The sequence below is a fragment of the Nothobranchius furzeri genome, chromosome 8 (assembly GCF_043380555.1).
Source record: "Nothobranchius furzeri strain GRZ-AD chromosome 8, NfurGRZ-RIMD1, whole genome shotgun sequence".
Lineage (NCBI taxonomy): Eukaryota > Metazoa > Chordata > Actinopteri > Cyprinodontiformes > Nothobranchiidae > Nothobranchius > Nothobranchius furzeri.
This window is the reverse complement of record NC_091748.1, coordinates 71,481,180-71,503,011: the sequence shown is the minus strand read 5'-3', so window position 1 is coordinate 71,503,011 and position 21,832 is coordinate 71,481,180. Positions and strand designations below refer to the sequence as shown.

Below are 21,832 nucleotides of genomic sequence, written 5' to 3'. Positions count from 1 at the left end.
ATGATGATGATGTCAGATCAGCATCTTGATGTGGCACACCTGTGTGAGGTGGGATGGACTATCTCAGCAAAGCAGAAGTGCTCACTATCACACATTTAGACTGATTTGTGAACAATGTTTGAGGGAAATGGTGATATTGTGTATCTGGAATGAATTTTAGATCTTTAAGTCCATCTCATGAAAAATGGGAGCAAAACAAGTGTTGCATTTATATTTTTGTTCAGTGTACATGTCACTGAGGCACACCATTACAAAATTGTGTAAATACTCGATAGTTTTGGTGGATATTTTTGTTGAAACAACAACAGGAAAATTAAATGTACATTAACTCATTCACTGCCAATGATTTGCATTTTTTTACTGTGTGGGCATCGGAACGAGCGCCCATGCCGAGAGAACAAACATCTCAGCTCTGAAGCCTCGTACGTCACACGTCACGTGATCAGGAAGCAGAAAATCCATGTGTTAGGAGATCATTTTGGGCCGCTGCTGTAAAAAAAAGTGAGGCGCGAACCAGAAAAGCTTCTGCCGATCACAATTCAACAACGGATTATGAAAGAACGGATAACGCTTGAAACGGGCAGATTCTTCCCGATGCAAGAGGTGAGTCTCCGCTTTGTTTTGGTTGTTTTGGCGTCGACATCATCCTAGCGCGCAACGTTCTGTGACTCTTAAAAAAACAGTAAAAATGGCGAGAAACAATGTCAGCAAAGGTCTTTAGCGATCGGGAAATGGTTGGCAGCGAATGAGTTAATAACATTTTCTCAAATGTTTAACAAATTTGAGGTGAATGTGTTGGATGCAGAGGCTGATTGTAGCAATGCAGGAACCGATTTAGTGTGGCACCCCAAAATTTTCACTGGCCCCATCTGTCCTGCCCATTGACAGCTTTCTAAGGGTGCCACTGCCATTTCGGCTGAGTTTGAGGTCTAAGGAGTTCAGAAGAACACTGATCTCAAAAGATGACAAACAGCTAACATGTCTGCCATCAGCAGCAGCTTAAAAACTGCACCACATCTGTACGTCCGACAAAAAAGCAGAAGCAGACAGTCACATTTCAGAATGTGCCTGACCTAGATTTAGGAATTAGATTAATAAAATCTATGTCTGATCTTTAAACCCCTCATCGTCTGCTCCTAAACCAAGTCTAAGAAGCTAATACATCAAAGGCTGTGATCTCAATCCAGTCAACGCAGGAATTGGGTCTCTTCTCAGAGTCCTAATTAGCCAGAAGTGAAGCTGACCCAGTGAGCCTCAGGTGGTCTTTCAAGTCAAACTTAGAGGATCATTGTTATTTCTTTTCAGAAACCAGATAATGACTTCCAGAGGGTTTCATTTGTAGAACCTTTTAAGGTGAATCTAAACTTAAAACTTTCAAAGCTGAAAGAAAAACTTTATATTTATTTAATTTGTTCTTTTCTTTTAGTTTTTTTATACTCATAATAATGATGCTGAAGATCCAACTACCTCACAGCAACAACTGTTGATCATCTTTTCTTTTTGTGGAATAGTTAAATATCAACAGACCGCCATGTTTATGCAGGCAAATAAGAAGCTGAACACTAGAGGGAGCTAGTGTGCTGTGGAACAGCTTCTGCTGCTCTATGAGTGGGTTTAGGGATTTGGGGCTCTGGAAAATCAAATTCATTGAGGTCGACTGTAGTAATTCCTTTACAAGGCTCAGTTTTTTCTTTTTTCCCCCCCCATGTCCAGTCCGACTGTGAAGCAATCAGAATTGATGTCTAAATGCTGAAAACCAGCCTTACAGTTTTATTCTCACAGGTGGAGTGTTATAGCACCTGCTTTAATGCCCCGCTTGATACCAAAATTTCATTAGAAATAACTTTAGTTATTTTAAACCCCAACGGACAGACTCAGTTTTTTCTAGTGTCAGACATAGTACTGTCCAATAACTATATTTGCAAATGAAAAATATTAAATAGGATGGAAAAACAAAAGTAACTGCTCCTCTGCAACGTTATCAGAGACAAATAACAGTGATCAAAGTAACCCTGTTAGTTGTGCATCTGGCCAAAACCTTTTAAATCTAAAGAAAACGTTATTATTGTTCCACACTAACATGGATGGGAATGTGTATTGTGCATTCTTGATGAATGTTTAGCTAAAATCCTGCTCATGCAAAAATAAATAAATAAAAGCACTAATCTGCATGGGCTCCATCTGCTGCCTCTTAAACAGCATTATTAAAAGACATATTGCAGCTTGTGGAAGCCTCATGGATCCAAGTGTGAAGGGAATGATAAAATAAACCGCTCCCGTCAGCAGCTGCATCACCAGTCGTCAGCTTAAAAATGAAAGTTAAATGATGAATTGACAGTTTGTGTAACTCCACCGTTTGTCACATGGGCTGCACGGCGGCTGAATGTTTAAAGAACTCGTCGTCTCATGGACCAGCTGTCCTGTCACTTTGACAGTCCTTCAGAATACCAGTCGGTAAATTTTGTCATGCGTTCCATCTTCAGATCAAAGTGTTGAACATCTAAAATCGCCCACAGTGTCCCAGAACTAAGGAGCCTTTTAAAAATAGCTCCCAGAGCTTTGTGAACAGCGTCGTTCCTTATAGCTGCATGTTTCTAGGACAGACCGCCTTGTACAACAGGCCTGAGGGATCTGCAACCCCATCAAACTTTTTGAACAGACGTTCAACTTAGATGTCAAAATCAGAAAAGTTTGGCAAATCTTGCTATGTTTGATGATGTTTAAAACACTTATGAGCCCCACCAGAATCAGATTATAAATCTATAAATAAATAAACTCAAATATCATCACACGTTTATAAAATTTAGGGCTAATTAATCCCGTAAAAACTTTTCTCACTGCAGAGATGATCCCAAATTTCACTTGTTCTTTTTTTTTATAATCCAGTTTCAGAAGTTAACCAGCTTCTGCCCTACAGGCAGGCAGACAGAGAGACAGACGAAACACTGCGGCAACAAGCAGCAGTTTCCATAGCAACTCTGAGGTAAAGCTGGAGAGGCTGTGATTGGCTGACAGGCCGGGTCAGGTCGTACCATGTCAGAGGGTTTGAAGGGGTTCCCCTGGCCGCTGATGCCACCAGAGATACTGAAACCGAGACCCGGGTTCTTCTCTATTCTTACACACAACTACAGAAGGAGAGGAGAGAAGCAAGGAGAGCAGAAAAACACACAAGGAAAGTTAAATACAAAGTCAGAAAACATCTCTCCAAGCACAGAATAAATAAACACGTGTTGGCAGCTAATTGGAAGTCTTCGTCTCTTTGGCAAGAACAACTGTGCCACAAATAAACTCGTCACTGTCTTTCAGTTTAACATAATAGAAGCCATCTCATGCTAGGAAGGGGGAAAGAAACCCCCTGAGGAGGTTTGGCTGTGCAGACTGGTGCAAATGGCTTCATGTTGGTATCTGAACTGGTACAGTGATCTCCATCTGTGGAGCGTGTCCGATTTAGAAGGACACCTCTGTGGCTCTTTCTGGATTGCTTTAAGCACCGGCTGTTGCTCTTTGATGGCTAAATTATATTTGGATGTCCTAATTACAGCCACATTTTGTCTGGATTAGTTGCTCGTTTACTGCTCCGACTTTAATAAAAGTCATCACAATCTATTTGCAAACATCAGGATCTCATTTGACATCATCGTGTGTTTCATTTACCACACACGTCTGCAGATTCAGTCCACTGCTTTGGTAACAGGTAGCAGAGAAACAAAGCAATCACCTGGTAGAATTGAGCATTTAAGGAGTAAAAATAAAAACACTACGAGATGTAAAGGCCAAAAATAGGTTTCTTTAGGCGTGTTTCCACTATCCGAATTTCAGGGTGATTTGACCAGAACTTCCCGGCATGCGCGTGTCTCTGCATCACTGGGCCAGCTGAATGGGCTGTTTTCAAGAACCAACAGAGTACTTGAACATGGGGACATACTCAGAAAATTCCAGTAGAGTCCCTGAACAGAACTTTTGGTTAACTCATGCTGATTGGTTGTACCTCAGTACCAGGAAATAACATCAGCAGTCGTCATTCAAAACAAGCAGCTAATAAATTTAGAGGAGTTGCTCGAGTAGGAGAATGGAAGCACAAGCAACCATTTGCACTGCTTTAACCCTCCCACTGTCTTCATGGGTGGCCCCGCCAGGAAGGTTGACCATTGAGCAGGATTGAGGTGGTGCTCACTCCTCACCCCTGCCATGTGGACCTCAAGGGTCAATGGTCAACTTTCCTGGCGGAGTCACCCATGAAGACAGTGGGAGGGTTAAAATGGCCGTTGCTGAACTCCCAACACTGAAAACCGAAGCATCCACAACGACGTAATTCACGAGGCTTTGTTGTCTCACAGAGCAGCGTACAAATCGGTGCTTTTTCTGGTCATTGAATGCTACATTATACATCCCACAGCTGCTCTCCCAGTCCTCCGAATGGAATAAATTGCTTTGACAGAATAAAACTTTAAATGCAGAGCCCGCCGCACACAAGAGCAAACTGCTGAGCGGATGGCCTCGAATGACTGTTAGATCAGCAGAAACCTTGCTGTGCGCCTAATTTTCAGTGAGTTTTCTGCCTCACGAGAGGCCGAGGTGAAAATCAAACCGTTTTGATATTTTCCGCCTCACGGGGGGTAGAAACTCACCGTGTACCTTGTCGATCGAAGGGCCCCCTGTTTCCACTACCCTCTTGAAGGATTCAGAATCCAGACGGCGGTACTGTCGGAAGGATTCTGGGTTTTCAAGGTACATCTCTTGGAGTAGATTGGCATAAACTCCATGCCTGGCCCTGCTTTGCAGCCACCGTACCCATACTTTCCTAATCTTGAAATAACGGTAGTGGTGACGCCTCATCAACAAAGCAAGTAGAAGCATTTCCTCCATTTGCAGCTCTGTCTCCATTTTGTTTATTTTTCCCGACACACAGACAGGGAGCTGCCATCTTGAAATCATGTGAGCGGAGAATGCGCTTTTGATTGGTCACTAGAATATTCCAGCTCAGTCGCCAGCTCACGCAGTGTGCACACGGTGAGTTTCTACCCCCTGTGAGGCGAAAAATATCAAACCGGTTTGATTTTCACCTCAGAGTCTCGTGAGGTGGAAAACTTTGAAAATTAGTTGCACACATTGAGGTATCTGCAGAGCTAACAATCATTCGAGGCCATTTGCTTTTGTGTGTGGCAGGCTTTACTGTTGATGCTTTTTGGCCCGTGAGTGACACCACTCGAATGTCCTGAAAGAGCTGAATTTGAATGGAGATACAACAGCTGACAGGACCGAGCCATCTCATCTCTCACAACTTACTCTGAAGTTCCGACAATGGAGACACAACTTTTATCAGTGTTTTTTTCTTTAAAGCTACAATCAAGAGTTTTCCTCCTTTCAGGAGTTACGTAGGAATTATTAGAATCTGACCCTGTACTGTGATATAATGTAGGAAACATGTCAATATTTTTTTCTAAGCTCTTTCCTTGTCCCATGTAGACCCATGCAGTTTGACCTTCTCTGTGGCCTAGTGGTAGAGTATCCGCCCTGGGACTGGCAGATCAGGGTTCAAATCCCAGTTGGGTCATGCCAAAAACTTTAAAAATGGGACCCGATGCCTCTCTGCTTGACACTCAGCTTTAAGGGGTTGGACTGGTGGTTAAACCACTAAATAGTTTTCAAGTGGAGCCACTGCTGCAGTTCACCATGATGTCATTTCACCAGTGTGTGATGGTGACTAAAGGGACTTTAATTGAGTGCATTAGACATCCGCTTACGTACAAATGTCAATCACAGATTGTGCATGAATGTTTGAGCACGTGCCTAGACGAACGTAGAGTTAGCCACATTTCTGATGGACAAGTAAGTCTTTGAAATACAAATATATTTTTGAATAAACAAGATAATGTAAGACTAATAATTGTTAAACAATGTGTTTTGGCTCTGTTGCCCAGCTAGAGGCGCGAAGTAGGGAGAACAGTTGAAGGTGCAATACATTTTTCAGGCTCTAGATGGTACCATTGATAAAAAAAACTCTGGATTTGTGCTTTGAAAGTAATAAATAGTATTCCCTATTTGAGCAAAGCCCCTATTTGCAAACAACAAATGTCTGAGAAAAAGGATCTGAGGCACTCAGGAGGAGAATGATTAAAAATATGTCTTTCTTTTCAATTATCCTCCTGAGTGCCTCTGATCCCTTTTCTCAAGTTACACATGGATCCCTCAACTGAAGAGCACCAGAGGTATTTGTACTCTTTCACACTCATGAAGCACTCAGCGTAATTGTTGCTGTTTTTCGACCTAACACTAGAATATTGTATTTCACGTGTTTACTTAAGGCAGACAGGTGGACAGACAGACGTACTTGTTCCTGAAAACCGTCCGTGCTCTTCTGGCCTTTGGTCTGCAACAGGCACCGGGCGCTCTGAGGCCGCGGGTTAGTGTGGGTGGTCATGACAACCTGGTTGCTGTGGACCATGCCTTGGTTGCCATGGTATTGGGGGTTGGTAGCAGGCAGGGGCTGCTGATGGGAGGTGTGGGGGTTGTACTGAGGTTGGTTCCCAGATGAAGACAGGCCCATGGGCAAGCCACCACCTGGGTAGGCCTGACCAGGAGAAGGAAGAGCTGTATGGAACAAAAATGAGACCGATCACCTATAAATATATCTTTTGTGTCTTAATGACTTGGAGAATTATTTTACAAAGCAAACATTTCTGTTCTTTGATCATTTACCTTGAGAAACGTTGCCCTGGTACTGCCCACCAGAGGTAACCACTGACAGAGCCATTCCTTGCTGGTATTGTCCACCTTTACTCATCATGCCGTCGTAACCCTGCTGCCCCACCACACGATGAGGCTGAGTGGCCGAGGAGGAAGAGGAGGAAGTGACAATCATGGTGTTGTGTGACTGGTGTGAAGGGTTGTGTGAATGTCCGCTCTGTGGACGGACGATGTGGAAGTCAGAGACATGGTGGGACAAATCAGTCAGCACACCGTCATGATCACTAGCTAAAATTAACGTGCTAGCTATTCCACTCTCTGACCTGTTTGATGTTTCACTCTATGAGAGAAGCCTTTCATAGGGTAGAAACAGAATTTTACATCCAGTTCTTACCTTCTTCATAAGGTTGTCAGGTGGAACATCCCTTCTTCCAAGTGAGTAAGGAGCCCACTGGTTGTTTCCTGACACCCCCTCCTGGTCATTATCCAGCATTGCACCCTGCTGAGAGGGGGTCTGAGAGAAACACACAGACTTTTACTGAAAAGAAACACAATGTCTGAGTTAAAATTCAGGAACCAGCTTTTGTTTGCTTGAGTTTGGAGAGTTGGTTGTTTTAAATAGGAACTATGCTGTAACTCTTTACATTTAAAGGAGCAATATGTAAAAACTCTAAAGTGAAATAATCTAAAACAATCATGTTGAACGGAAAGTTAAATTATGTTATTTCTCCACTGAGGGACATATAAAGGTATTCTTATCTTATATTGAAACAGATTGTATGGGCCTCTAGAACCCAGATGTTTCTCTGTTTCGACACACCTGGTTTTAATTGGTAGGTGATTAACAGGCTTCTGCAAAGCTTGATGACCTGCTTAAGGCTTACAATTCCTCAAACTAAAGATTGAGAGAAAACTGTTTTTATTCATGTGTGGAGTGTTTATAGGGGCAGTAGAGATCCACAAAAGCATTTAAAAGTGAGTTTTGCATTATATGTCCCCTTTAACTCATTCGCTGCCAGCGTTTCTCACCGTTTTTACAGTTTTTTTAAGAGTCACAGAACGTAGGATGATGTCGCCGCCAAAACAACCAAAACAAAAAGGAGACTCACCTCTTAGATCAGGAAGAATCCGCGCGTTTCGAGCGTTATCCGTTCTTTCATGATCCGTTGTTGAATTGTGATCGGCAGAAGCTTTTACGGTTCGTGCCTCACTTTTTTTTTTTACAGGGACGGCCCAAAACGATCTCCTAACACATGGATTTTCTGCTTCCTGATCACGTGACGTGTGACGTACGCAGATGAAGATCGGCTTTAGAGCTGGGATGTTTGTTCTCATGGTGCGGGGGCTCGTTCCGACACCCACACAGTAAAAAAAAATGCAAATGCTAACTTAAGTCGTCATTGGCATCGAATGAGTTAAGACAGCAACATTTATTTCGAGTTTGGATATTTTGGTCTAGTCATCTGCTCTTTAGTCTACAAAGTTGTGAACGCTACTTCTCTAAATAGAAGCTGTTCATTAGAAAGAAATTAGAATAGAATAACCTTTATTGTCTCTGTACAAGGTACAGCGAAAGTGGAGCGCCACTCCCTTTGGTGCAAATTGTAAAAGAATACAGGAAAATAATTACCGAATAAAATAAATGCAAAATCAGCAGTAATATTTACAAATATACACAGAGTAGCAGCGTTTGTGATGCAGCAGCATTAGTTAATTTATAATTTATAATTGTTATGCAGAAAAAAACATTTCACAAACAGCCAAACATCCTCGCTTTAAAGCCAAAAAACAAGGTTTTACCTAGACGTCTTTGATAAAAGTGTCATAATTTGTAGCACCTTAACTAGATCCTCCATAGACTGCGATAGCAACAGTTTGGTGGATGGTGCCACTTTTGCTGACTGAGATAGTAGATGTAGGTATAAACACTAATAAATAATATTTAAGATGAAACATACACAAACAACAAATGACACTATTAAAGGAGCAGCAGCTGCAGTTCCCTCTAAGTCTACAGCTGCGTGCGACAATAGAGCTAAGGGTTTCATTGTTCTTAGTGGGATACTCACAGCGATGGCAGATGGAGGAGGAGGTAGTGGCAGCCAGCGGCCAGCAGGGGGCTCATGCCTAGTGTTATTGTAAAGGTTAAAGTTCAAACTGCTGCTGCGCCCCTGGCCGTGACCCCCGCCCTGATAGAACATGCCCAGCGTGAGCGTGTTGTGCTTTAGGACACCACTCTGATTGGAGGAGACAACATCACACGACACGGGTGAATGAGGGGGAGGGGAGGGGAGAGAGGTGGAGCCAACATTGAGAGCCAACACAGCTCCACAAAAGAAACAACAAACAAACAAACAAACAGCAAAAACACTGATAAAACCAACAACAGTGCAGAGTTGCTGAAAGCACAGAGAAATGTTAGCTAGTGACTGGTCAATACGCACATAACATTGTGTCATACAAGCAACAAGAGGTGGCTCATTTCATTCCAACAGCTTTCAGAGAAGAAACATACAGGAACACTTCAGCAAACACATTGATTTATATGTGAATAAACCTATAAAAGATCCTTGTGCTGTCGGGTGACACGATTCAGAGCTTAAGCTATTCCTTTAAAAATGTGTTTCAGTGATTATTGAGGTGGAAACTTTACCAACTTCAGATTGGGCAGCACTCTGCAGCACTCTGCTGACCATGAACGGCACTTATCAGTTTTGTGGGATCGATAGATCCGCAAAGTGGAGCTCTCTACTTGCTTTAGCTGTTGTTATGTACGCATGGATTGTTTTCTGTTCTTTAGAATTTTTTTGTGTTCTTTTAAAAATGTAAATTTTAATGTGCAAGTCCCCTTCTGTAATTGGTAGATGGTCAGGTGTTCCTGATTGGGTGACTGGGAGGAGCAGACCTGCTAATAATTAATACTAATAATTAATTAATTAATATAATGTGTATGAGAACATTGATTAAAGCACAAATCATTCAAACATTTGATTTAACATCTTGTTCATTCAACACATATGATTATTTCAGCTTATAAGTTGTAAAGTCACGTAGGAACTTTGAGGAGGTTGGCTTTCATTTAGAGTGAGGATGCAGCAGTCTGACTGCTGTTTGAGGCCTTGAGCAAAGCTATTATGGCTTCTTTGCAGTACCAAGAACTGGGGCAGAGCTTTATTTTGGATTCGGAGGCCAGACAGACGGTGTTTTTGTGTGTGCAAATGAAAGGTTAACCTCTGGTTGAATTGTTGGTGAAAATAGGACCACTGGTACATTACAGAAGAGCTGTGCCCTCCATTTTCCTGCCCATGCCAACCAGCCACCATTCGTTTGTGGCCTGTGTGAAAATAGTAATCAGTTTTAGGATTTGTAAGGGTGAACTGCCTTTTATTTTATCCCAGTTTTCTCCCATTTGGTTTGCCAGGGAGGTAAGTTTGGTTTGTCTCTTGGTTCCTTAAATTTCTAGGTAAGATGGTTGTTTGAGTTTGAGGTGTTTTGCTATTTTGGCCTTGGATCACCCTGAACTTTTAATCCTCCCTCACCCTTAGTTAGTGCACTTTTGTAAATAAATTATTGTTAATAGTTTCCTTTGGTGTGGTTGCTTGGGATCGGTGGTTAAGGGTGGACCAACTCTATGTTGCGGCCTGGCCCCTCATAGACGAGTTGTAACACTGTTTACTCTGCCGATAGCTGATATAAAGGCTAGCAGCTAACTTTTTTAATTCTTCGACTGTCAACAAAAGGCACAAGAAGAAGAAAAAGAAGAATTTTGCTTTTTGGTCATCTCCAGAGACAAAGCAAAGAGCTAAAACCTGAATAGCCCTGACATGGCCTACACTCATTCGAGGGAGTTGAAGGAGGCTACGAAATCACAGACTGATGGTGACCTGGCTTAGTTGCTCCTGGACTTGTAAATAATAATAAGCATCATACAGCTGTTCTCCTTGTCCCCTGAATGGATTAAGTTGTGGCATACTTTGTTTGACAGAAATAACTTTTGTAATGTTATTATCCGTGGATTCCCTTTGATCGCAGTACCGCAGCACATTCCTAATGTCGTGATTCTTGTACGTAATGTATGGCAATAAAACTCTTCTGATTCTGATCAATTACTGCCAAAATGGTTGCAATACGCTGTCGTTCCAGCAAGGTCCTGAAAAGGACGATTTTGTAAGGAGACACAACGGCTGCGAGGACCGAGTCGTCGTATTTTCCATGTCACCTTTCTCCCTCCCGAAAATTTCATAAAGCTCCTATAGCGGAAACACAGCTTAGGTTTTATTTAATATTTACTAAAATGTTAACTGTAATGTCTCAAGAATTGTGTTGCTGCTTAGGAATTCAAACGCACTGACAGTTATAGTATATGTAAAATATCTGATATCAGTTCATGGAATCTCAAATGAAATGTTTTACGTTTGGGTAGAGTCGGCAGTTGTATTTTTAGGTTCTTTTGTGAATTAGAAAAAAGTCATGGCATTGTAGGATCTTCAACATTTCCTCTTAATTGACAATGATTCAGGGGATCTCTTGTCTTTTTTTAAAGCAAGTGAAAATTACAGCAAAGTCTCTTAGTTTGGGCGCAGCGTCGAATTAGCAACTCGTTTTAAAGGTTTCCAACAAGCTAAAACCTTGTTCTGTTTAGAAATGTCTTGGTGACTTTTCACTTGTTTAGAAAAAGAGTTAGGACATGAAAAGACTTGATTGTTTATCACAATGGAGATTCAGTTGAGTTGCATGTAAGGAAATGTGATACTGGTGCAGTAAGTCAGGCTGACACAGCGACGGTGTGGAGTGAACACATGCAGCCGCACACAAATCTGGTCAACCTTACAACACAGACTTACACTGATGCAAACAGGGAGGGCTTCCCAATGCTGTGTGTTTGTGTGTGTCATGTGAGGGGTGTACTTTTCATGGCGAGTGCCTGCATTGCATCCACGTACCCTGTCCAATCGTTTAGCCTCTATGTGCCTGAGAAGTTGTTGCCTCCAGTCGGCTGGCATCTTGGAAGTGATGTCTTCAGGTTTCTGCGGCACCACGGGCCTTACTTTGATGGTGTCCTCGGAAGATTTCTCTGGACAGGTTGCCAGGGTGTAGTCAGGTGGCATTTTTTCCAGCAGAGCAGCCATGGTGGGACGAGCAGACACGGGACGAGCCTAACAAAAAGGAGGCCGTAAAACATGAACGTTGTAAGATTTGCACGAGGCAGTGGAGCTTAGCCCTGTGAGGATGAGGGTATTTGTACTGCGTATTCACTTTTGAGTTTCGGTTGAAGTCAGCAAGAATAGGACCGGAGCCACGAGTGTAATACATAATTTCCAAGCCATAGTTTTCTTTGTTTGCCCTACTTCTTCGTGATGAAAGGTGCCAGATGAAGAGCTTTGTCTATCTAATCAGTATGCTGCTGGACACGTCTTTGTGACTATTTTAGAAATGTCTGACTCGAGGCAAGCCCAGAACAACCGGAGGGGATTATTTATAGATAAGGGACTGTCTTGGAATTTAGGATGCAGCAAAGCACCACTGTGCTTAGTTTGCTGCTGAAATAACCCAGACCTGTGAAATCAAAGCATAGTGAACTTGTAATGCCCAGTCATGCCCAACAACCCGGTGGGATCAGGTGAAGAAAGTACAATAAAAGAAAATGAAATATCCTCAAATACACATGGCTCAGGTAACAGAGATAGCCTTACCTGGGAGGCTCCATAGGTCTCAGTACTGTAGCTCCTAGCTGACAGGGGGCGACGTTGAGTTAGACTTTTGGTTGGGTAACCAATCATTGGCTTCTTCTGTTCTTGGTAAGTGGGATAGTCGTCGTCATAGCGACCGTTCCTTTTATTGTGCATCATTTGATTTTGGTTGTCAGCCATGTTGGTGAGTGCAGAGTGGTCCATGGGGGAGGAATAGGCAAGAGCACGACTATAATGCGGGGGGTCTGACTGAGAGAGTAAAAAGGGGCAAAGGTTTCATCAGGCCATGCAATGAAACTAAGAAGATATATGAGAGCTCCAGATTTAAAAAGTGACTGGTTTGATTTTCAACAAGTAGCTTTTTTAGCACATGCATTAGTCAATTAATGAGCCTAGTTGATATGCCCCCCCCACCTGCTGTTTGTATTGAGCTTCCTGTAGCAGCGCCTCCTGCTGGGCTTCATGAACTCTGCGGAACAAAGCGAGCTCCGTAGAGCTCACCAGAGAATCGGCTCTCCTCAGAAACCCTGGCCTGGAGCGCTGCGTTGAGATTGTTTGATGCTGCTGGCTGGGTGGGCCGTCTTGACTGATTGGTGTTTGAGGGAAAGAAAACATCTCCAGTGGCGGGTATGCCCGATACCGCGGGCTTACTAGCTCTTTGGGCAGTGTCTTTCCTGGTTGATTCAAGTAGTCCATAACCTTTGATGAATGGTTAACGTAATCTGGTGTGTTGGGAAACGGGGGAGGGACTCGACGATCCATGGTCACCTGATTGGGTAAAAAATTTTAAATGAAGATTATTTCATTTAATTGTAATAATAATAATAATCAGAATTCATAAAAGAGAGAAACTGCCTGACCTGTGGGTTGTAGTTTTGGTCAAAGTGATAGGCCTTTTGGGGAATGGCAGGCTTTGGATTGTGGTTGGCTCCATGTCCTGGAAAGATCATCTCATCATCTAACATGGGGGCAGACTGAGATCGTGACATGCTGGTCTGTTCCATAGAGCCAGGGAGCTCGGAGCGGTCCAAGCTAGTCTGCTGCTCAATGGATGAACTATAGCTTTCCATGGGAATACTGCAAAGAGAGAAAACCATTTACGGTCCAACCACACAAAAAAAACTTGCTTTAAAAAACTAGGTCAAATCATACCTGTAGACTTTGTAGGAGCCAATATCGATCTCATCTATGCTCTGAGACTTCTTGAACTTGGATCTTGTCTCCTTCATCATGGGGGACAGGCGGTCTGAGCTTTTACTCATCACAACAGTTACCTTGTTGCCCCCGCCGACAGTGAGCTGATCTTTCCTGTTCTGATCTCCCTGATTGTTGTGATATGTCCAGCTTCCGGGCAAAGGCCCTGAACCTGGATCCAGCCTTGCAGCAAATACATGAGACAAGTCAATGAGGCGGTTAATGGATTAACTAATAATAATTGAAAAAGCTATATTAGAATTGCAGTAGTAAAATACAGATGCTAATGAAGCTGTGTGATTGCGGTGAAATGATCTCAGTAAGTTAGGCAGTTATATTCCACTGTATGTATTTGTTGGACCAGTTGAACATTTCTGTGCAAGACTCCAAATATTTGGGCAGGTGTTTCCCAGGAGCAGAGTGACTGTCGCTTGATCCAAAACCTTGTTGGCAGGATGCAGGATCACGCCCCCCCCCCCACTGTATCTTTCTAAGTGGATTTAAATCCAACCGATTTGGATATTGGATGAAATAGAAAATAAACAAATTAGTCTTCGCTATACACGTAACAAACAAAAATAAAATGCCCTGCAATTTTTTAAGTAATAATTTAATAACTTCATAGTTACTCATTCAAATAATGCAAAAAATGACTAATGAAGCAATACAAACAATTTTCCGAGTTAAAACCGTCTGATTTCCTGTTCCTTACCTTGAGTCCATGTCCTTCCGATCGGGGTTGGGGCTTGACGTTGGGGTTAGGTCCAACTTTGAAGGGAAAGCAGTCCTATCTTCCAGCGGGCTTGGGGTCCTAGTCCAATTCTGCCAGGGGTTCTGGGAATGAGGCCCAGAGGACTGTGGATCACTGTCCGGATTAGAACGTTGGTTACCATGATAGGAGAGTGTCTGGGTGTCCAGCTCCAGGGGGACTCCTACAATTCGATCTTGCCTGAGGAGAGGGCGGCGTCCATGGGCCGACTGGCTGCGGGGTTTGGAGCCCAGTGGAGGGTTTCCCTGGCTGGTATTAGATGGGGGGTCCAGAGGAGACTCTTCCGCGTCAAACCCTGTGTTATCATAGTGAGGGGCCTCAGCCCAGTCAAAAGGCTCGCTGAGTGGACGGCGGTCTCCACGTTGCTGTAGGGTCCCTGATGGAGGGGTTTCCCTCTGAGAAAGCAGGGGCTTGGAGTCAATGGGTTTGGGAAATGACTGGGCAAGTCTACAAAGATGGGAGAAATAACAGCTAATCATACAGTGAAGATTGTTAAAAATGCTGTGCTACATTAACGAGTATTATGATGTGCGTCAAAGGGAGATGAGAACTGCATGCCTACCAACCAACTAATGCCACTTACACACTAGCATCCACTCCGCTCCGCCTGCCCCAGCCCGGCTGCGTTCGTTCCACACTACCTTAGCAACGTGGGCGTGATTGAGTACATGGGCAGTATGTGGTCTGTGATGTCACAAGCACATGTAGGCGGGGCAAACGAGCGCAGAGAAGTCTGCAGTATCTCCATTATTAAACAAAAGTTGCCTGAGCAGTCTTGCTTTTGGAGACTCTCACATCTGCGGGCTGATTCTTTCTGCCAATCGGAGGCTTCCCCTAATGGTAGGTGTGCTTTGAGCTGGCCAATCAGTCAGCAGTGGGCGTGTTGGGCCAGTTTGGCTCCAGGCAGATCTCCTCAGGAAGAGGGCTGAAAAGACGTCCGGTTGCAGGTGGGAAATTCCAAGGCCGCCTAAAGGAGAACACTCCCATACTGGTCCAGGCAGAGTGGAGCCGATGCTAGTGTGTAAGGGCCAGTAACATTTGGTGGATTATGGGCCTACTGATATTATATATGGGTGTCGGAAATTAAGAGTTGGTCTATATCAAATATTGGTAAAAAAAGCTGATATTGGACATTCCTATATATGTCTGAAAACAAAAATAACATTTCCCAAAGTATTCAAACTCCATTTCTGCGTCAAATGCAATGTTTTGCAAGGATGCAGCCCCTGAAAAAAAGGAATATAGTGCACCGACTGTCATGTGCGTACCCCAGGGCATGTGAAATAACAAAACAAATGTCAAAAAATACCAAAAAGACATGTCCCTCTGCAGGGGTTCCTCAGAGCACACAGAGCCCCAGAGGCATTGGAAGTGAGGGAGAAGTAAACATATTTACCAAGAGTATGTGCATTCCCATGTGTTGATACTGAAAAATACTTGTCTGTCATAAATCACAACCTGAATCAAATTTATTTGAAACGATTTAGGTGATAATGTAATAAATGTGGTATGCAAGCTAGTATTAATATTTTGCTGATTTTTGTTGTGACATTTCTAATAGAAGATGGATTAAAAACATGTTTTATTATCACGTGTTTTTTAGCTCCAGGTCCACTACAACCAGAATAACGACTTGAACAAAAGTACCATAAAGTAATTATAGTAAAATAATCTCACAATAAAAATAATTGCTTGTCTGAATCTGAGGAGAAACGAGGTGAGAAAAAAACATCCTGAATGCACGTCTGCAGCATCCTAATGAGCCTCTCTGATCTTGATGGAGCAAACAGAGAGATGAGGAGGGTACACAGAGATGGAGGGAAGGAAAGACGGATAGCGACTGGATAGGGGGATGAGATACGTGACGGATTTGAACTAAAGAAGAAGATGACACAGATGGTTGGAAGGAAACCCAAATGGTTAGAAAGTGTGTGTACCTGTTGGTCCAGTGTGACTGGGGGACCTGGTCCTTACTGGGAGGCGGCAGGGCAGGAGTGTGTGTGTGGGGGTGAGAATGTGTGTGTGAGTGTGTGTTTGCAGACGGATTGGAGGAGCCAGAGGAGCCTTGTGAGGGAGAGTAGTCCGAGTAGGTTGCAGAGGAGCCGCTGTGGTTCAGACAGTGGAGTTTATCTACGTCCTCGTCTGTGGACTCTGGACGGAGACAGACGCAGAAGGACAAATGCTGATATTCACTGAAAATGTCACATCTTCACTCTAACAGCCTCTTGCTCTTGAGCTGACAAGAATACAGATAAAAAGATACCTCTCCAAGCTTTTTTACTTTTTGTCTTTTTAAGAAATACAAAACGAGCAACTTCTGCTTGAAAAGGCAAATTGAGGCGTTTTTCCTGAACAAATCATGAAATATAATTTAGCAACAATGATAATTTGGATTATTTTCAAGTTTAAGACGTCCATGGAACAAAGAGAAAAAATATGATATACATGGTGAATCAACCTTTAAAGCCTGACGTGTGTAATTATGACAAGTGAAGGCTACGTTCATACTGCAGACAGCACATCAAATCCACTTTTTCCCCCACATGCGACCCATATCTGACTTTTTTGTGTACTTTCTCCTCCAGCTAAATTCTCCGTGCCGACACAGATAGCAAATCAACCATCGTTTACATTTTTGCATGAAGTATTAGTTGTGACTGCTCGTTTTCTTTTTCTGTTTGTTTTGAGGTAATTATTTGTCTCTTTGAATTCTACGTTGTTGTACTTTTTATTTAATTTTTTTTGTGTTCAAAATAAAGATAAATAAATAAAATAAGTAAAGTAGAAGAAAAAGAAGAAACCATCTTTTAATAACGCCTCTCAAGACAAAAATCACAAGGACACTTTTTAGAAATCAAGAACAAAAATTCAATGATTACAAACTACAATAAACATTAAAAAGGGATGATCAAAAGTTTAAATTTCTATTAGTCACTGCTAATAAATAACAAACCACACGAAAAAGGTGTTTCAATCAGTGATGTAGAACAGTTACGGGCTGCAGAGATCACAGAGTGTCGCATCTTTATTTTTCCTTTTGTATTAATCAACAGTATCAAAGCAGCATTTGCATTAATAATTTAAACCCACCAAAAGACACGCTACGTAAATTATTTTACAACTTGTTCCCTGGAGAAAAAGCAGATTGATTAAAGCTTTTTTTTTGATCCAGAGTTTAAGATGTGATCTCAGACGATGCGATTAAAGCATTAAATTATTTAACGCTAAAACAGAGTTTTGATGAGGCATTAAGATGAGCTTTGTTTTCCTCAGATGAAACTGAAGCCTTCAGGGCAGAATAAGCGAAGCAGGATGAACTAAACGCTGCTTCTAGTAGGCAGAAGCTTACAATTACTGCAGAGGTTCTTAGCACTTTCTCTCTGTGTGTCTCTTTGTGAGGCACAACATAATATCGTACCTTTCTTATCCTTCCCCAGCAGCACCACCTTTGGTTTGTACATGGGCGGCTCCACCAGAGTGGGTCTCATGTCCGAGATACGGATGTCGTTGGGAGAACCACCCATGGAGTCCTATAGGGGGGAAAGAGATGTTTATGTTTATGTATTTAGCAGACGCTTTTGTCCAAAGTGACTTACAAGTGATATGGTGAGATTGACATCCTAGGGTAACAAAAATCCTGCATAAAAACCACTCTGCATGCAGAAATCATGTTTGTGTTCTTTAAGTGTGTTTTTGTGTTTATGACAAACCTCCGAGCTCTCTGTTAAATCCTCTTTGTCCTTCCTCTTGGGAATGTCGATGCCAGAGTTATGCATCGATCCCTGATCCATCAGCTGGGACTGAGAGAAGTCCTGCATCTCTCTGTCCGTCACCTGATAAAACAGTTTATTTTTTCACATTAAGTCACGTTTTTGGCTCAAATCTAACTAAGTTCCTAGCTAAGTCTGGTTAAAGGTGTTTGTCTCCTTCCTTGTAAATGTTATTTTCATTCTGACCAGTGCTCAGTCTCTTTTTTCTTTGAGTGGTTTACTGCCTGAGTATCTTTTATTTTTACCTCTTTGGGAGGCAGGGGCCATGGTGGTTCATATGGCTCTTTGCTGAGGTGCGTATGCTCCATGTTGGTTCCTGCTGAGGTGGCACTGCCCGTGCTCAGCTGGTGCTGGTGCGCATGGCCAGGATGTCCGCCTTTACCCACGAGACTTTGCACCGACTTAACCATGTTCTTGAGGTCCTCGGGGTAGGGGGTCGGGTAGCGCTTCAAGTTTATTTCAACCTTCAATGAAAAAACGTGAAAAATCCAGATTAGTTTATCTATTTTGTTGTTTTAAAGGTGCAATATGTAAGAACGAAGTAAGATTGACATTCTGTGGTCAAATGTGGTTACTGCAATCCATTTTTCTAAACAAAAAGTTACTTTCTCTCTGTCGTTCAGTGAGTTTGATGGTTGTTGCCAGTTATGGATCAATGCCAGAAGATTCTAGATGACAAGTGAAGACGAGTCATACACAGTCAGTAGATAAGTAGATAAACAGATTGTCGTATATGGAGTTAGCACTCTCGGGTGGGTTAGGGTTAGGGAGCGCTTACCTATTACAGTAATATGCCTCCAGCATCAGAGGAGGTGTAGTTATATGCCATCTTGCTGTTAGCTTGCTGAACGACTCATTACAGGAAGTAAAGTGCCACGATTGACTAATCATTCACTTCACACATACATTTCACTGGGATATCAACATGTTGGCAATTAAAAAATTAGCTTGTGATATTTTAGATCTGACTATTTATTTTAACAAGTGAATTTCGCCACTGTGGGGGTCAATAAAGTCTATTTTATTCTATTCTAATTCACCGTTAGCGCGGTTAGCTCAACGTTCACCCAATATTAGAGTAAAACAAAAACAAAACATAATTTCTGGGTCGCTTCTGTTTACTGGCTTTGGATCTTTAAACAACTCTTGAGCTTTTTTGCCTGCTGGTGTTAAATTGCAAATGTTGGCGCTGCTGCGTTAGCTTGACGCAGACTCAGCAACCTCTCCAAACTCACTGACACAGTAAACTACGCCCTTTTGGCCATTTTGAAAGGAGAAAATCTGACAATCCCCAGCCGGCTGACAATGAAATCTGTTTCAGTGTAACCTTCCTTCTTGCATGATTGAGACGTTAGAGTATTTTGTGATTGTTTCACTGTAGAATTCTTACACATATCTCTTTTAACCATCTGCTTCGCACATTTCGCTTCAACAACTGACTACAGTATCAGACTCATACTTCTTATTGTACAATACTACTGGCTTTACGTAATACTCATTGAGTTAAAGTGACGAAGGTCTGACCTTGACTTTCCCAGAGTTGTCTTCTTCATCTTTCTTGTCCTCAAAATCAAAGGCGACAGTCATCCTCTGCTGCCTTTGCTCCTCCCACAGTGTAGGATTAAAGCTGTCACTGTCTGACTGGTAATCTGAACACATACAAGAACATAGCAGCGATTAATGATCAGGCTTGTACTTCTACTGCAGTAAACTGTCAGGTACACGTGTCTGCTGGTCCACATGGAGCGTATAACAACACACAGCATACCTAAGTGTAATCAAACCAACTCAAAACATGCTGTGACCTTTTCTAAATGTCCTAAAACAAGATTCATACGCTGAATCTCTTTCTTTCTCTCTCTCTCTCTCTCTCTCTCTCTCTCTCTCTCTCTCTCACACACACACACACACACACACACACACACACACACACACACACACAGTATGTACCCTCATCGTGCCGTGGCTGTTGAGGAAACATGTAGTTGGTCAAGACCTTCTGTTTGGTTTCTGGATGGGCTTCTGTCTGCAGTGGGATCAGAGCCTTGGACTGAAAGCAGACACACACATTAAAAATATTAGCAAGGCGCTAAATTTTGAAAGTTATTGCTGAAAAGAGAAATCTTTGCATTTTCCAACCTAAAACTGGACCAGTTATTCATGGCCGCTATTAAAAGATGTAATGCATGAAACATTTAACGATTAAATCCTTAAGGTGAACCCTAAAAGCCTAAGAGGCATTTTTGTGTATATATTGTTTATTTGGGTCCGATTTTGTCAGATAAATAAATGTTGACGTTTGTTTTGGTCGTGGCGGAGGCAAAAACAGGCGTTGGAGGAGTTCGGTGAGACCATGGAGCAAGACTTCTGTGTGGGTTCGAAGAGATTACGGTCCACCATCCAGTGCCTCAGGAGGGGAAAGCAGTGCACTACCAGCAATGTTTAAAGTGGGGATGGTGTGCTGCTGACCTCTACTCTGGAAGTTGTGGATCGGTGGGCAAAGTACTTCGAAGACCTCCTCAATCCCATCAGCATGTCTTTCGGTGAGGAAGGAGAGTCTGGGGGCTTTGGGTTGGACTCCAATGTCTGGGGCTGAGGTCACTGGGGGATGGATGAGATCTGCCCGGAGTTCCTAAAGGCTCTTCGATGTTGTAGGGCTGTGTTGCTGATGTAGCTCTGTAGTATCTCGTGTACAATGGGGGCAGTTCCACTGGACTACCAGACTGGGGTGGTGGCCCCCCTATTTAAAAAAGAGGACCGCAGGGTGTATTCCAACTACAGGGGTTCACACTCCTGAGCCTCCCTGGTAAGGTCTATTCAGGGGTTCTGGAGAGGAGAATCCATCAGATTGTAGAACCTCAGATTCATGTGGAACAATGTGGTTTTCATCCTGGCCGTGGAACACTGGACCAGCTCTATGCTGCCCTTAGGGGGGTCCTGGAGGGTGCGTGGGAGTTCGCCCAACCAATCTACATGTGTTTTGTGGATTTGGAGAAGGCATTCGACCTCGTCCCTTGGGGTTTCCTTTGAGGGGTGCTTCGAGAGTATGGGGTACCAGGCTCTTTGATACGGGCTGTTAGGTCCCTGTATGACAGGTGTCAGAGCTTGGTCCACATTGCCGGCAGTAAGTCGAGCTTGTTTCTGGTGAGAACTGGACTCCGCCAAGGCTGCCCTTGGTCACCGATTCTGTTCATAACTTTTATGGACAAGATTTTTAGGCGCATCCAAGGTGTTGAAGGGATCTGTTTTGGTGGCCTAAGAATCAGGTTTCTGCTTTTTGCAGATGATGTGGTCCAATGTGCTTACCTACTCAGTGGCCAAGTGGTAAAGTGTCCGCCCTGGGACTGGGAGATTGGGGTTGAAATCCTGATTGGTTCATACCAAAGACTTTAATAATGGGACCTAATATCTCCTCTAAATCCAAGACCATGGTCCTGAGTCGGAAAAAGGGTAGAATGCCTTCTCCAGGTCAGGGACGAGGTCCTGCCTCAAGTGGAGGACTTTAAGTATCTAGTGGTCTAGTTTACGAATGAGAGAAAGATGGAGCGTGAGATCAATAGGTGACTTGGTGCTGCGTCTGCAGTGATGTGTCATGGTGAAGAGAGAGCTGAGCCGGAAGGTGAAGCTCTCGATTTACCGGTCGATCTATACGTTCAGCGCTTTGTTTGTCTATTTGGACCATGCGAAAGCGCTTTATAAATAAGGTTGATTTGATTTGATTT

At 43.0% G+C, this 21,832-nt stretch overlaps 1 protein-coding gene across 2 annotated transcripts in view; it reads right to left on the bottom strand.

The window, feature by feature from the left end:
- lrrc7 (leucine rich repeat containing 7) overlaps positions 1 to 21,832 on the bottom strand; it is a 121,976-nt gene that overhangs the window by 16,717 nt on the left and 83,427 nt on the right. Inside the window, exons 15-31 of one of the 2 annotated variants that reach the window (XM_070554285.1) lie at positions 20,061 to 20,160; positions 19,635 to 19,759; positions 18,356 to 18,574; positions 18,051 to 18,173; positions 17,759 to 17,870; positions 16,278 to 16,491; positions 14,284 to 14,787; positions 13,530 to 13,754; positions 13,238 to 13,454; positions 12,792 to 13,145; positions 12,381 to 12,626; positions 11,631 to 11,843; positions 8,757 to 8,924; positions 7,082 to 7,201; positions 6,700 to 6,904; positions 6,332 to 6,591; positions 3,033 to 3,125 (exon numbers count right to left, since the gene is read on the bottom strand). In XM_070554285.1, coding sequence (XP_070410386.1) covers positions 3,033 to 3,125; positions 6,332 to 6,591; positions 6,700 to 6,904; positions 7,082 to 7,201; positions 8,757 to 8,924; positions 11,631 to 11,843; positions 12,381 to 12,626; positions 12,792 to 13,145; positions 13,238 to 13,454; positions 13,530 to 13,754; positions 14,284 to 14,787; positions 16,278 to 16,491; positions 17,759 to 17,870; positions 18,051 to 18,173; positions 18,356 to 18,574; positions 19,635 to 19,759; positions 20,061 to 20,160 — 3,498 coding nt within the window. The remainder of the gene's footprint in view (positions 1 to 3,032; positions 3,126 to 6,331; positions 6,592 to 6,699; positions 6,905 to 7,081; positions 7,202 to 8,756; positions 8,925 to 11,630; positions 11,844 to 12,380; positions 12,627 to 12,791; positions 13,146 to 13,237; positions 13,455 to 13,529; positions 13,755 to 14,283; positions 14,788 to 16,277; positions 16,492 to 17,758; positions 17,871 to 18,050; positions 18,174 to 18,355; positions 18,575 to 19,634; positions 19,760 to 20,060; positions 20,161 to 21,832) is intronic. The other variant, XM_070554286.1, reaches the window with a different exon arrangement.